We start from the raw sequence: 17,465 nt of genomic DNA on the forward strand, positions 1-17,465 counted from the left end.
CCTATGTTTGTGATCTCCATTATATAGTTTTTAAATGAGTTCTAATTTTATTCTTAAGGATGTAAAGAGTTAGTGTTTTATATTGGTAGGCTGTGCAAGTCGGTTTCACTTATAATTATGTATACTCGAGTGTTTTCATTCTTTCTCAGAAATATCTGGGAATTCTTTGTCCACGGGAACTTGTAGTTTTTCTCTGTTTTTGTCTTCCTTGCCTTAGTATAGAAGATTTTTGAAGTATGGAGTCCAGTGTTCCGTTATATAGATTGGTGTTGGGAGTTTCTTATCAGTTAGGATCGTTGTTGTCGGCCTTGTTTTCTTGCTTGCTGTAAGAATGGAGTCTCTCAGATTTCTGTTGGTAAAACGAGCGATGATTGGTGGTGGTCTCTCTTTATTTTTTGTGGGCCTCGGTTGATATAGGTGATATCTGTGGTTGCGATTTGAATTCCAATTTTGCTGCCGATCAGTTGCATTATCTTGCTTAAGTCTTCTGTATTTTCTTTCGTTATTCCCTCAATTTGAAGTTATTTTTTTCTTTCTTTTTGTAGCATGTGTTCCATTTGAGAGTGTTTACTTCTTTCTGCAATTCTTGATTTTCGCGTTGGAGTGTTTCTTGCGTTTCTATCGCTACCGTTAATTTCGTCTTTATTTCTCGCATGGTTCCTAACATTTCTTCAGAGGTCTCGTTATTGAACTGTATGTAATGTTCATACTCCTCGAATTTTTTGTTAATTTGTTCCATGTTCGCATTTAATAAGTCTTTCACCATGAGTTTAAATGAATCAAAGTTATCTATAATTTTAGGATCAGGTAGTGGCTTACCTTGATGTGCGTCGTTACTTTTCTTTGGTATCTGGTCTTTGTTCGTCGTTTTCTCACGGTACTGTTGACATCGCCATCCGGTCCGTTTCACAGCTCCTTTTGCTTTCCACGTGCTTTCTGAGATCCCTGAACAGTGGAAGTGTTGTTTTTTGTTACATCCGGAACACTGCGGCCCGTCCCCTTCATCGCTTAATGGCTTTTTGCATTTGTTACAGCTCATTTTGCTTGAACTTCGCTGTCTCGGTGACCTTTAGCCTTTCTTCCCGGTAGCGACTATAGTGCGACTTTTAAAATGGTGACGTCCTTTGTTCTTCATTGGCTGGCGACTGCAGTACACTCTATGAACTTCCAACACTGAAAATTTGAATCTTACTTATCCGATTTTGGTAATTTGAACGTCCCTGTCTTCAGCGTGACTAGTAAAATTAAATAGTAGCACTTTCAAGTTAGAAACATGAGTTAATTAACACTTTAAACCTATAAAACCAGGAGCAGCGATACAGCGTACGTGCATCTGTCTGCCTACACGTATATAATAATAATAATAACATGGGAGTTTTCCCAGAAATAATATAAATAATAATAATAATAATAATAATAATAATAATAAATCACCTCTTTCTCTCTTTTATTATTGATTTTATTTTAGTTTGCTGAAAATAAACGTATATTTTTTATATTTTTTAATAACGAAATAATGCTTCTAAGAGTCCATAAATGGATCAATAAAAAAATATAAAACTTATACGTTTATTTTCAGCAAACTGAATGCAATAACAAATCTGACTGTTCATTTTGAATGAATTAAACTGTCTCTCTGCATTCTTTTATGCTAATCTTTAGTTTGTCTTTAAAAATCTTACGATGTTTTCCATCTTGAATATTAGGACTTGAATATTTAAAGAACTAATGATAAAACCTTATCATCCAATCACAGGGAAACAAATAAAAATTCCGAAAACCTAAAAGTAGCTTAATGCAGTTCATGTTACGGAATTATACATAAAATAATAAAATCTTCAGTGCCTTTCAAATGCGCAAAGAGAGTAGATTATTTACGCCTTTTTGGTCCTAACTAACCTTTCGAAATCGGTAGGCAACCGAGTTCGTCCTTAGTTATTGCTGAAAGTTGAGTTCATTGTTACCAGTAACTCTAATGTAATAAAATATTAAAACTTTTGTATTAAAAGACTTGTGTAATAAAATATTTTATTACAAATAAAAAATACTCTTTATAACTTCTAATTCATTTATAAATTTAATTTTTCTAAAAGTTTAGTATAAAAGCTTAATACGTATATAAGTTTCATATGAGAGACTTCTTTCTTTACCTTTTTTGTTTTGTTTAGTAGTAAAAAACATTTAAGTGAGTCAAGAAAATAATTAGATCATTTTTTGTTTGTTCATTGCCTTTAAATTGAGATTATTATATATGGAGTAAAGTAGGTAACTGCAGTGCTGAGAAGTAATAATAAAAAAAAGCTCTAAAAATGTAAAAAATGTCCATACTTAGTGTAATCACAAAAACTGCATTGAGACACTGTTCTGAATCAATTATTAAGATAAAAGACATCGCTCATATCGTAAAAAAATAATGTATCCAATCGAAATTAAGAATATAAATAAATGATACACTTAAAATACCACAAGGGATTTTCTTAATTCTTGAGTCAAAATCGCATTACGATTGTACAAACTAGGATATCATACTTGATTCACTGAATAATCTTATTCAATTTAGCACACTTATCTGAGTTAGAAAATGTATGATAGGTCCGCATCTGCCTCATAGATGGCGTTCTAATTTTCGAAATTTTTCAAAAAAAAGTAATGTTTTCAATTTATTTAATTTTCCTGAGTTCAACTTTAATTTATTATAGAGAAGTTACATGTTTTTCTAAATAATTTTTGGCACAAATACTTATACGTTAAGTTTAAATCACTTAACGAATAGGAATATTGAAACTATGTCGGTAAATTAGAAAGAAATTGTAGGAATCTGAAAACTATTGCAGACAGTGGTTGCTTATCTACTCGTAAAATAATCGATAAAGCATACACAGCTAAAACCTGCTTATAGGGGTGCATTCAATGAAAATAAAATTTACCATTGCACAAAGTAGCTGGGAAATGCATATTAACTATTAATTTTTGCTGAAAAAAGAATGAGTTCTTGTTGAATAATCTATTTTAAAAATGCATTGTCAAGTCAAATATTTTTATTGAATCATACAGACATGCTTGCTTGGATATAATATTGTTAATGACTACTGAAATTTTATTTTATTTTATTCTTTTTAACAGTGTATGCACTTTCACAGTCAAAGCAAAATTCTTTTTGTCACAAGAATAAAAGTACTGTTTTTATTATTCGACTTTTCGCAATATAAATGTATTTTTAACGTTCGAAATCTGTCTTGACGCTAATAATCTATATGTCTTCTTCAAATATTTCTGATACAACATGCTCGGGGTCTTCGTGAGGATTTTCAGGCTTTCTGAGAAATGTCTTATGATTTCTTTTAAAATACCGTGTTTACCGTACATCAATCTCTCTGGAGCAGCACACTCTGTAATATCTGTCAATACATTCTACGTGACTCGGTTGAATAACTCTCAAGTATTCCTGCTGTTTCTGTGCTACGTGTGTTATTTGTTCGTGTTCTTATTTTAGCACAATGCCCAAGTGTGCACAGAGACTTTCGGAATGCCGTCATTGGTACCTAGTAAAGTCGTATCTGTATTGGTTTTTCTCCTTCCTAGAATAATAATAAAAATTGAAAAAAAAAAAAGAGTTTTAAACTACAACATTCACTGTTTATTTTAAACCTCCTTCTATATTGCAAACATTCTTAAAGTCGTGACTTTCTGATGCCCTGGTACGTTTATAAATTTTGAATTCTGGAAAAATTTGTTTACGCATGATTACATAATATAGTCGAGGTCCATAAATGCTACCGAAAGAAGAACGTTCAGAGCGGTCGCAATACCAAGTGTTGCCTAAACAAACTCTTTACATGTATTTTCCATTATCCCGTAATATTTAAGTCCTCTGGTGACTTTTCATCCTCATAAATGAAGTAGTTGGCACTATTTTAGTCCTAACCTTTTAGAAATCAGCAGGCAGTCGTTCTGGGCTATTTTCTTTGCCACAAGTAGTTGAGTGTATTTCTGAGGGGGGGGGGATAAAGAAAGGCGTTGTTCCCATCCTCACTTGCGACGCGTTTGTGTTGTTCGAAGATCGAGTCTGTTGACGTGTGCGGTTACAAACATGAATTTCTTCCAGAAGTGAAAAACAAATTAATTATCTGCTCTGAACATCGATAACTGTGAAATCATTTTCTGAAATCATCAAAAAGACCTCACTGGTGAATAGAATGGAATTATAAGTCATTCTAATCGAGAACTAGCAGCTACACAAGGATCTTCTGCAATACAGAATCACTCTTCTGTGGAGAATGTATCGAACATTAATGCATTTGGGCAGGATGACCAAATGAACACTTAAATTTACTGAGCTTGACCGATAATGAACGATGAAATGGCGGCTTTTGAGCGATACAGTTCTAGTTCATATGAACTTTAATTAGAGATCAACGATCTGTCTTCTTGTTCATGGCAGATCACTCGATTGAATCAATTTATACGTTATCCCATTTTTTCTGTACGACCAGTGGTTGCAAAAGACTGCGAATATTCTGATTCTTTCTAAATAAATTGCTGCTTTCCATTTATAATTGCATACGTAAATATTTGGATTATTTTTATTACAGTACTATTCAGTTATATGACAAGTTGAATGAAACATAAATCGTGATAATCACGACAGTGACTAGTGAATGCACTATGTTGTTTGTGGAACAGAACTGACTCGTAATATCCAGTAAGTCACATTCAGACGAATACGACCGACTATTAATATGATCAAGACCAACGTTTTATACAATTAAGGGAATTAATGAGAGTTGTCTTGCATGATTAATCAAATAACAATTTCTACGTTGACAAATGTATATTTAAGCGATTGCAATAAAAAGAAAATCACTACAGTGAAACAATAACATTTCATTCTCATTACAGCTGAAATATTTAACAAATATATTCCACTGGTGTTCTGATAAATTTTAGAAGACAAGTAATAATTTTCAGAAATCTCGGGAAAATTATTTCATGTTCATATATACTCGTGAACAAGACGTTATGTCCACCCCTGTTGCCGCGAATGGATGAGTTCCAAAGCGAAAAAAATGAAGCTACAGAACTGCGCAGACATACAAACAGACTGCATGGACCACGTGTATCAGTTCGTGAGTACAAACTAGTGCAATATAAAAAAAGGGAAGGAAATCAAAGTGTGAACGGAGAATGGTGGTTAGCGCGAGAAAAGCAGGCACCACCATCTTAGTAATGGACAGGACTGTAGGCATTTGGAAGGCACGGAAGAAACGTATGGCTAAGAATGACCCAACAGATGTCCACCCAACGTGCTGAAAAAGGGGTAACCATTACTGGTTGACAGGCTTGGATATCGCATTGCTTGGTACGTGATGTCCAAGCCATCGACGGCTGGTGAAACGTCAGTTAGCAGCAAACTACAACTAGGGAGAACGGAGAAATATATCCGAGCACAGAACAGGACGGACGCTCTTGTGGAATAGATCTCAGAAGTAGGAGACCTGCGCATGTGCCCATGTTTACAGATTGTCATCGACATCTCCTCCTGCAACAGATATGGAAGCACCATGACTGGAAACTGGATAACCAGAGGTCTCCTGATTCAAGTCTGTTGAATTAAGGTTCCTGCTCAATCATACAGAATGTGTCCACATTCGCCGCTACGCAATTGAACAGCTGCAACCAGCCTGCACGGTTGCCGGATACATGCCGATGGTGGCAGCATCCTGGTATGGAGATAGTTCTCATGAACCTTGCTGAGTTCTCTCATATCTAATAAACTTGACTGTTAATTCATACCTGGGGATTGTTTCGTCCAAGTATCTCCCTATATGGTGACAATGTTGCCCGATGGATCTAGACTCCCAGCAAGACGCCACGTGTCACAATGCTTGCTTGGGTGCGTATGGTTCCAAGAGCATATCCAAGCATTCTGTCTGCTCCTATGGTTACCTAATTTTCCTGAATATTTGAATTTTTGAATTTTATTGAATATTTGTGGGATCATGGGGAACACAGCATCCTCGTGCTACGCCGGGTCTCTGACTTCCGGGACGTTATTCTTTCTACTTGGTCAAAGATGCCTTAGGGTATCTTCTGTAGTCTAGTGGAATCAATGCCAAGGCGGTTGCAAGCAGATTAGGTCAAATGAGATCCAACATGCTATTAGATAGGTGGTCATTATATTCAAGCCAATGAAGTGTAAATGATGACATAAATCTGATTACTTAACATCAACTTCGAATTAAATGTTACTTAAAGATGAAAAGATGAATTAAAATTAACAAAAAAAAATTTTGTTTAAGATAAAATATTGATTTTAAGCATGGTCGTTCTCTTTAAAAGAGAATAAATTCGCATTCCTAGAAGAATGGGAGTGGGACTTTCTCTCCAGCTGCTTGATGGTACAATCGAAATTTTTGGTTTGAAATATTTGAAATGGAATGTCATTTACGAAAGAACAGGAATTTTTATGCTAGTTTTATAAAATAGAAATTATTATTTTTACGGCTAATGAGTGCCCCGTTTATGAGTGCCCCTTTTTTTTAATGTCATTAACTTTTTACTCAAGAATTCTTAGGACATTGCAGATGTATTTTAGAGACAAATGTATGTAGCATAATAGAAGAAAATTCGCACATACCTTTTCTTTGATGCTGTTGCCTGTCTTCTTTCTGCGATGTGCATACTTCTGCCGTTAAAAGGGAAGTGAGGAGGTGGGGGGGGCTGGCAATGTGGGAGAATTAATTTGAAAAAACTCTGGGTTTTTTTTAATATAATATATACATATATTATTTTTAAGGGTGGGCAGAGCGCTTTTTTTGTAGGGTGGGAAAGAGACGAAAGGGGGGGGCTGAAAATAGAAACTGCTTTTTTGAGGAAGGGGGGTTTATGGTAAAAGAGAGCCGGGGAGAGTGTTAACGGAGTGAGAGCCGTTTCGTCCCTGTGTGTCGTCGTCTGAACTCATGGACGAAGTGGATGCTATGTCACGTCCATAACATCACTGGCCAGAAGGGTGAAGCAAGATGCTTTTTTATTCCCCGTTGTCTGATAGGGACGAATTGAAGAGGAAAGATTTATGAGCTGTGAGCTCGCCCTTGGGGGGCACGGAGATTAATCGTTGTTGCTAGTATTTAGGATGGCTTTTGGCTTCTTGTATTTGAAGAGGTCAGTTTCGTCATAGTTTTCTGCCTGTTTAACTAGATCGTTGGGGTGTGTAGAGATCTTTGAGAAGAATGAATTTTTCTGCTGTAGTTTGTAGGAAGGAGTAGATGTAAGGGACGTTTCTTACAAACCACTGTGCATCCAGGATCATGCGCAAACACTTATTTTGCACTCTCTGTAGCCTGAGGATGTTGGTGTTGGAATGTGTGGCTCCAGGCTGGAGATGCATATGTCACTATGGGGCGGATCGTCAGCAGGTAGAGGAGTACTTTGATTCTGGTATTTAGCTTGCTTTTTCTATTCATTAGAGGGTAAAGTTGTGCGATGGTTTTAGATGCTTTCGCGCATAAGGCTTCGATGTGTGGGTTGAACGTTAATCTTTTGTCTAGAATTACCCCAAGATATTTTGTTTCTGTTTGCCAGGGGATTTTGGTGTTGAATAGATAAGGTACCCATTGGGAGTTGCCAATCTTCTGGTGAAAAGTATCGCTGTACTCTTTTTGGGATTCTCTTGTAATCTCCATTTGGAGAACCATTGTTCTAGTTGTAGTAGGTTTTCTTGCAGGTTTTTAGTGATCAGATGTGGTCGTAGAGATCTGGCAAGTACTGCTGTGTCATCCGCATAAAGTGCTAAGATGGATGACATTGGGTTGTGTGGGATGTCTGCCATATATACTGTATATCGAGAATAAGATCGGTGCCAGTAGGGAACCTTGGGGAACTCCCGCAGAGATCCGTCGCTGACTTGAAACTGTTCCGTTTATTTTGACTTGTATGTGTCTGTCCTGGAGGTAAGATTTAATTAGGTGGACGATTCTTGATGGTATGCCTGCAGAGAAGAGTTTGTGTAGTAATCCGAAGTGCCATATCTTATCAAAAGCTTTTGCTATGTCGAGGAAAACTGCTCCAGTATGCTGGTGCCAATTGTAGCCGGTGGTGATGTACTCAATCATCGTATGAATTTGTAGAATAGTACTGTGATGTTGTCGAAAGCCAAATTGTTCCTTTGGAAGGATATTTAACTCGTTTATTGAGGCTTGGAGTTTGGAGAGGATGATTGGTTCGGCAATTTTGCCTAAGTTTGAGATTACACTGATGGGTTGATAGCTTTCAGGCAGGTGTGGATCTTTACCTGGTTTTTGCACTGGGACCACATCTGCGACTTTCCAATAGGTGGGGAAAGAGTTAAATCTGAACATGGTGTTGATTATGGTGGTAAGATGTACGACAACTCTTCGGGGCAGTAGTTTAATTGTTCTATTTGTTATGCCATCTGGGCCAGTGGCTTTTTTATTCTTTAGCTTCTTTAGAACTTCATAGATTTCCGCTGGTGAGATGTTTGCAGGTTTGTTGTTGCAGGTGTCGGTAAGTTTTAGTGCATATCTGACATGGAGGTGGATTTTATAGACATGCTTGATGTCCAAGTTGTCGTATGCAGGGCTACACTGTTTTTCTAGGTTCTTTGCTATCTCTTCAGCTTTTTCTGCGTCCGTGTGTACTAGGCCCCTGTCTGACTTGAGTGGGGGAAGAGATTTATTTTTGTTTCTGAGACTTCTTAATATGTTCCAGATGGAGTGTTCGCCGGGTGATATAGAGGCTAGTTTGGCTTCCCATGTTTCCTTCCTGTGAGCTTTAAGTGCTTCTCTAACTTCGTTGTTCAGTTTGTTGAGGATCTTTATGTCTTGAGGTGCACGGGTGTTATGGTACCTTTTCCTTGCTTTGTTTTTATCCCTAATTAAATCCATGATATCTTCGGGTAGTCGGTTAGGCTTAAGAGTAGTTTTGGTAGAGGTGACAACCTTTATGGCTGTGTTGGTTTGCTGGGTCAGGCGTTTGACAGCATTTTCAATTTCTTTTATGGATCTGATGTGAGGGACAGGTCCAATGTGTTCCGATAGTACTTCTGGTAGTTTTTTCCATGAGATGAAGGAGTGGGGGGGGGGAGGCAGCAGTTGTTCTTGCTTTCCCAGCTGGAGCAGGATTGGATTGTGATGGGATGTCAGTTCGTTTAAAGAGTCTAGGCTCTACTGTAGCTTAATATTTTGTAGGATAGCAATGTTAAGTATGTCGGCTGTGCCATACGTACAGTACTATGATGTGTTCGTTCTGTGGGGCCTGACATCACTGCATAGTTTGAACTGGAGTAGCTGAAGAGGATGTAGCCGTTTCTGTTAGTGGCTTTGCTGTTCCATGCAAGGTGTTTCGCATTTAGGTCACCGGCAATCATGACTTGCTCTTTATTGCCCAGGACGGCATCCAGATCTGAATGTAGTAGATTCTTTGATGGAGGGTTGTAAGCTGCATAAAGTGTTAGTTTCCCAGCTGTGGTTGTGGGTACTACTACTATACCTGTGAGCTCTAGATTTCTGGTTGAGGGCTGGTTACAGAGTGGTGATCGATGTGGCTTTTTATGAAAATTGAGGTTCCACCTCCTCTGTAGTTTATTCTGTCGTTTCTGTGGAGGAGATATCATCTAACTTTGGGGTTGTCTGCTGGTCTTAAGTGAGATTCATTTATTAGGATGATGTCTGGGTTGTACGGTTGTACCACAATACCCTATCTCACTGCGTCATGTCATGACCATGTCATGTCCGCTTGGTGTTTCTGCCTTTGAATGCTTGAGTTATCGCCTATTGGTCGGAGTTGTGACCTACTTTTCATGTTATGGAGCTTCCAACAATGTAAGATGTTTGTAAAATAGAAGCATTTTATACATTTGCAAAACAGATAGGCTGCTCACAGACAATTAACTGGCTCGCTTCTTAACTTTACTTTCTTTGCAGCAAAATTCTAGCCAACCAAAGTCATTACGAATTAAGATGGAGAAGCCGGTCTCATACGGTTGTGGTGCCAGTAGTAAGGTTTTCATCCCGCATAACAGGCCACTCAAACAGAGAAAACAACCAATTAAATTGCTTTTCTCATATTTACAGACAACAGCAACAACTATGAGAAAGGCATGAGGAAGACCAAACAATTTTACTGTTACAGGCGGCATGCATTTCAATCCTCTCTGTGACCGAATGCATATGGCTAATAACATATAGCATTTTATTCGTATATATAGTTTACTGCGTATCACTAATTCATACTGGCATGATTAATGATAATCTCAATCTTTGTTTTATTTTTATATGACTCATACCCAAGAAAGGCTGTAAACTTATAGTACTAATGTGCTATAAGTTTGTACAGTCCGACCACATAAGCGAGAGCTATCGTTGACAGACTGCCAAGAAGAGTCAATTCATGTTGAAGGGGAAAAAAGAAATAACGCGATGTACGAATTGGTCACTAACAGCGAAATTACGTGCTTTATACGTAAAATTTTCCAATGTTATGCAAACAAAATAGTTACCACTTTAAAAACTACAAAGATCATAAAAGAGAAATTAATTTTCCCACGTGTAATAATAAACACTCCCACAATACATCCCACAATACGGATTGATTACCCTATTATCGGAATGGATTCTTCTTCTTTTGACATGCCCAGAAGTGTCGAAGGGTCTCTTATCTGTGGGCGTACTATAATAGTGAGTGCACTAAATATTAGACAATCAGGTTCCCCTGTTCCAGAAACCAAATGGGTCACCTTTAAGTAAAGACTTCCACAAACACCTCTGATCATAGCACGAATTCGAATCCATAAATAGTCCGTCACCCAGATCTGCACACAAATGTTGTTACGTCTTTTACGTCGGATTATGCTGTTATAGTTCACTAAAATTAATTTAATTAGCTTATCAATTTTAACTTGTAAAAAAGAAAGCTATTTCATTTACAGGTGATTAGAATTAATGCATAGGTATTTGTAAATTAACGAGATGCATTAAAAATTTACCGGTATGACAAACTGCCCTCTCAAAAGATTTTTGTTATTTCAGAATTATTAACCTGAATCTAAAGATTTTCAAATTATATTTTACTGCTTTCATTTAAACATCAATACAACTTTGTCACGACTACAATACCTTATTATAAGTGTCCATCATTTAGGATCATTTTTCCCCTTTGATATACTCTTCTACTTTAGTATATGTCATTTTATTAATATATTTTGCTTTCCTGTGTAGAAGCCTTAGAAGAAGAAGCCTCCGAATTTGGAAAGAAAACTGGAAAGCTGAAAAGAAAGTTCTGGTGGAAGAACTGCAAGGTTGGTTTAAACATATTTTGTCCCTTTTTTTTTTATCATATTTTTTCTTTTATCTCTTTCCCGATTATGTACTAGCATAGTCAAAATGCTAGTACATTTTGGATATCAATATAATTAATAAAGAGATTATTCAAAAGTTTTATTATTGAGCATCATCAAATCGAGTGCCGGTCTTAGATTCCGAGAAGAAATGGGTTCCATTTGAAAGCATGAATTCCAATCGATGAACTCCTTCTTGAACTCCTTTTCCTGCTTAATTTTGTGTGTGTGTGTGTGTGTGTGTGTGTGTGTGTGTGTGTGTGTGTGTGTGTGTGTGTGTGTGTGTGTGTGTGTGTGTGTGTGTGTGTGTGTGTGTGTGTGTGTGTGTGTGTGTGTGTGTGTGTTAATTATGTTCTTCATAATTAACAAGGAGAGAGCTGTCATCACAATATAAGACCTAACTCACCTTCAGCTGAAAAGTCTTTATATCTAGATGAGATTCAGACCTAGATGGGATTCTAGATGGCATTCAAACCTTAGTATTTTCAACCCAACTGCATTCTTCATGGGATTCAAACCTAAGTCTTTCATGATTGTTACGGACTCTGCTACGACTGAGCTCCAATAACCATGAATTGTCTCACACCAGACAGTGAAAATCGTCTAGAATACATAAAAGATATCTTATCATACTTACCAGTAAAAGATAAGATATGCGTAGGGAATTGATATCATTTATTGCCGAGAAGAAACCTAAACCTCAGAAAACAATTTAAATAGAAACATTTGAAAGTAAAAGAATAATACTCGCTGGAAAATTAGAAAATATAACCTATGGAGGAAAAAAGGAAAATATAAGAATTTCCATAAACAGATACAATGAATGAGAACAGATGAACGTTAATTCGAAATTGAATCACTGAAAATAGATGAACATGACACCGAAATGAAACACATGAAATGTGATAATTTCCTTGATCTGTTTTTATTCGTTCAATTTTACGTTCATGGTTTATTGTTATTAACTGTTCACTCCTCCCCTAGGAGACATCCATCTACGGCGACAAGATAGGAACTCTACAGAAATTAACATACCTTCTTTCCTTCTACGAGTGAAGCTTCTTTTAATAAACCGACAATCTGTTGAACATTAGTCGTTTTTTATCAATATGATTCACTGAATTTAAATTTGTTGTTATCTATAATACCCAACGTATTTCCATTTAACTAGTATCAATTTAAAACTACCCGTTCATACAGCACGTAAATGAATTTTCTCCACATTAAATTCCTATTAGCTTTGGATAGCCTCATCTAGACATTATATAGACTACACTGGTGTCCAAAACAAATAGATGAACACTGTTTCTGAAGATCACAACGCAATTTCAGACGAATCATATTGTGGCAATTTGTAATTTCGAGTAGAAAGCGGGTACATGTTCAAATTTTCGAATCGCGCGCTAAGGGCTCACGTGATAGCACCCAACAGTATAAAAAGCAAGAGAGTGTACTAAGCGAAATGTGTTTGAAGGAGGTTCTTATCGTGAAGGAGTAAAGTTACAAACTTGGATGTCTTGTAATGTCTAAAAGGCATCACCTGGGTGATTTCACGCGGGCAAGAATTATTAGAAAGCCTGAAGCAGGCCATAGAATTACTGATTTTTTCAGAGTTTTGAATCTCACTGTATCCAGCCTCTGGGCAGCGTTTAGACCAATGGAATGTGTTCCAGACGTTTGCTAAAAGGTCGCCCTCGCTCTATCATGGAGCAAAGATAGATTTTGGTTATAACTGCAAAATGTAAACGACGCGCCACCGCATGTTAGCTTACGAGTCGGCTCCATTCAAGCACACAGGTAAGCGGATATCTCGACGAACTGTGGCAAGACGTCTGCGACAAATACTATACGCCCGAAGGCCTATAGCCTGTGTCCTTTTATCCACAGCTGTTCGTAGAGCACGCTTTCAGTAGTGTTATATCCATAAAAATTGGACAAGACACAAATCGGCTAATGTACTCTTTACAGATGAGAGTCGTTTTAGTTTTTCCTCCGATTCTAGAAGACACTTGATCCTTCATGAAAGTGGTACAGCTTACCATCACGATAATGTTCTTGAAAGGGAATTAATATGGTGTGGTGAGATATTATGCTTAATGGACTCACCGAGCTACAAGTGCTGGAAAAAGGGACCTATGTCTTGTGAAACGATATTGCAACGAAGTTCTCCAAGGTCATGTTCGATTGTTCCCTGGTGCTGTAGGCGAAGAATTCATTTTTATGGATAACAATACTACACCACATCGTCCACGAGCAGTGGAAATACATCTGAGACCGATGATATTAATCGAATCACGTGGCCAGCATGCAACCTAAATCTCAGTCCCATAGAACACGTCTGGGACACAATAGGGAGACGCATTGCTGCTCTAAATTCCCCTTCAGAAAACAAACACGGCCTTATTCTTGCTCTGAAGGAAGTGGGACAGTTTGCCTCAAGAACTCCTGAATCACCTGGTGCTAAGCATTGTACGACGTTGTGAAAGCTATATCGCAGTTCTTGGTAGACATATTCCATACTGACATGGCTTCCAGCCTAGTTTTCTGTAAGCACTACTCATTAATTTCTTAATTGCGTTCTTAGGAAATTTATAAATTTTGCAAAAAAACGCATTGTAATTTAATTTGTACGAAATTTATAACGCACTTTTTGTGTAATATAATTTATATGCGGGCAATAAATTTCTGTCTACATTTGGCTGCAGTCATGAAACTTTTTCATATACAGATAAAAATGCAGTTTGTCCTTAGCTTTTAGTCATTATTGTATAAAAGTCAGTTTCAATTCATTGAAATAAAAATGAGAGAGAGAAAGAGATTTCATTCCTTATTTTTGAACCGCAATTATTAATGAAAACACTAACAAAACAAGGACTCGATCTAAAAATGAACCCTTGGTCATTTTACTTTTAGTCACCTAATCGACAGATATTTCTTACCTAAATATACCTCCATACCCTCACCATACAACATACTTTAATCAATAGTATATCACTAATCTTATTGTGCCTCATAAAATATTTGCTGAAATTTAAATTTTTTAAAAAATTCAAATTATAACCACCATGCAATAAAAGATTTCCTTCTTCATATTTAAGAAGTTTTTCAAAATTGATCGCTCCGAAAGAAAAACATGCTATGCTTGCCTCTTGATTACATTCACAAGTATCCCTGCCAACGGTAGGATTTGAATTCATAGTCCGTTATCTGGAGAACAGATATACGGTCTATTCAGTCAAACGAAATGAGGTGATTTAATCCTGTCATACATTTAAAGGTGATATGTAATCCTCCAGCCTTATTAAATGACAGATGCAAAATATCAACACATTCTTTGTCATGTATTGTATTTTACATATTATATATCACTGGGTACAATGAATTATCACGTTATGTTGCATATTGGATTCCTCTAGCTTCCTTCATCTATATAACAAAATAAACTATATGAATTTAATACAGTAATTACTGTATTAAATTCATATGGTACATTGGAAGAATAACGGAACTGTGTGCTCCTCTTCGAATAGAAAAAGACATTGAGTTCGCCTCTCATCATGATGAAAGAAATATGATACCGACTTTTTAAATTAAAAGGTACATTATCCGATTTCTTACGGAGGTAGAGAGGGTCTTCTCTTCCGGAATCTCAGGATTTTCATCCTACATACAGGCAAACAGGCTAGAAAAGATGCCTTGTGAAAACTGACAAAAATACTATTAGTAACGATAGGTAGGTAGCTTAGTTGTTAGATGAGGGATTAGTACTTTACATGGTTGTGTGGTTTAACCTTCCTACCGGCTAGGACGTCTATAGACGTCCAAATAAATCTGGATAAGATTCAGCCCACCTGTTTAAAGAACCTGGATAAGAAGTGCAATTTGACTGTCATGTCCATTAGAAGGTGTGATAAACCCTCACGCTGAAGAGAAAGGTTAATCGGATTATCTCCCGTCCGTAGCTGCCTATCAGTTGCCTATAACAAGAAACGGACTTTCTTGTTCCATGCTGGTGAACTGGATTTTAGTTATATATGATAGACTAAAAATAGAGAAATTATTTATATTTTTGTATTCTCTTTTTATTGTACAATACAATTTTAATTTCTGGACAAAATAAAGGTCTTGCATAATTTCTTCACTTAACCAATTTAATTTTTTATTTTTTTGCGCTAATTTTTTTCTAATCGCTACTAGACAAAAGATTTTTCTTTGTTCTCGAAGAAATTAATTCACGATAATTATTTGGAATATTCTTTTAAAAAAAGAAAAGAAAACCGGCTCCAGGTTATATTAATTTTATTTTTGTACAAAACCATCGAAATCGAATAATACTTAACAGATTTCCTTTGTGACACGCTTGAGCAACTTTGCTTTATAGAGAATAACATGAAATTCTTTAATCATATTACTAAATTTTTTCTTCATGTTGTATAGTAATCTGTACTTTCACTTTCTTGGTTTCCTTGTAGAATTGGTCATTACAAAATGAAATTAACAGTTATGATTTAAATTTATATTTTCTGCATAATTCAGATATTTTATTCTCCAATTTTTAAAGTAAGCGATACATTTGCTTACTTTTATCATTCAAAATATGTATATCAAATGTGAAAGTTTATTTCCATATTTTTACAATAGAATTGAACTTTATTTCGCCTCTGATAGTTTAACCCCCCCCCCGTTGCATTACTATCACACACCCGAAAACTGTTATGAAACATAGGTACAGTTTTTATTTAATTCGTTATTTTTCTCTAGTAATTGTTCCACATAACTTTAATTTTTCGATACTGAAACTATGTGGTGATTATTATAAATTAGCAAATTATAAATCAGACAATATACATATTTCGTGATTATTATAAATCAGGAAATTATGTGATATTCGGATACAGGTGAAATTAATATTTAAAATCACTGTCATCCTTCAAATGCAATATCAGAATAAAGAAAGTGAAAAACCCGAAGTTTCGAAATACATTTTGAAAGCCCGCTCTCGAAATGCATTGGTCTACAGACTGGATTCTGAACACGCCAATGTTTCGTGATGTTATGACTGAAAAACAATTCAGTCTCATCATGAAGTATTTGCATTTTCAGAATAATGAAGAATACGATCAGGCAACACATCCTTGCCCAGTCCTCAACAAAATTTATGATTTTCTGATGAAAATCCGTCAAAAATGTAGATCACTCTACATTCCCGAGAGAGACTTGAGTATCGATGAAAGCCTTATGCCATTCAAAGGTGGACTGAAATGTAAGCAGTATATTCCCAAAAAGAAAGCGAAGTATGGAGTAAAATTTTTTATGCTTTGCGAATCGAAAAGTGGATATCCTTGGGATTTCAAACCTTATACGGGAAAGCAAACTGTAATCGAGCACGATAAATATTCGGATCTCCCCTTGTCGATGCGTGCAGTAATGCAGTTACTAGACCCTTTACTGGAGTCTAGTAACTACATTACTAGACCCTTTACTGCATTATAATGGATAATTACTATATATGTGTCCTGAACTCGCTGATTTGCTTTTACAGCATCTTACAGATAGTTATGGTACTGTAAATGCAAAAAGGCGAGATATGCCTCCAGATCTGGCTTCAGGAAAGCTATCGAAGGGGGAAATCCGAACTTATCAGCGAGGGAAAGTCTTTGCACTAGGTTGGAAAGACAAAAAAGATGTTTTTCTGCTATCTTCCCTGCACAATCCATCAGCGGAATCCGTGGAGAAGCATGGTTTGAAGAAAGAAAAACCCATTGCTGTGTGTGCATACAACGACACTATGGGTTGAGTCGACAGGTGCGATCAGCAGCTATCATTCTACTCTGTAATGAGGAAACAGCATAAAAAATATTACAAAAAAGTGTTTGGACATGTTATTTGAATTTTGAAGTGTTTGGATTTTGTTATTTGGAACAGTTTCCTCCTGTATAAGAAAAAATGTTTGTCTACCATAACATATCTAGAATACAGAATAGAAATTGCGAAAGCATTGCTGCATGCAAATGCACCTTCTTCAGCAAGCAGAAAAACAGGAAATCCTGTCAGACATCCGAGGTTGAACGCTGCTAACTCCAACCATTATCCAAAATCTACCACCAACGAC

General features: G+C 36.4%; 1 protein-coding gene across 1 annotated transcript in view; it reads left to right on the plus strand.

The window, feature by feature from the left end:
• The window catches only part of LOC150107651 (vesicle-associated membrane protein 3-like), a 64,295-nt gene that overhangs the window by 26,735 nt on the left and 20,095 nt on the right, over positions 1–17,465 (plus strand). The window contains exon 4 of the mRNA XM_090392157.1: positions 11,235–11,314. Coding sequence (XP_090248283.1) covers positions 11,235–11,314 — 80 coding nt within the window. The remainder of the gene's footprint in view (positions 1–11,234; positions 11,315–17,465) is intronic.

The sequence above is a fragment of the Typopeltis vanoorti genome, chromosome 4 (assembly GCF_054136105.1).
Source record: "Typopeltis vanoorti isolate ZY-2024b chromosome 4, IOZ_Tvanoo_1.0, whole genome shotgun sequence".
Classification (NCBI taxonomy): Eukaryota; Metazoa; Arthropoda; class Arachnida; order Uropygi; family Thelyphonidae; genus Typopeltis; species Typopeltis vanoorti.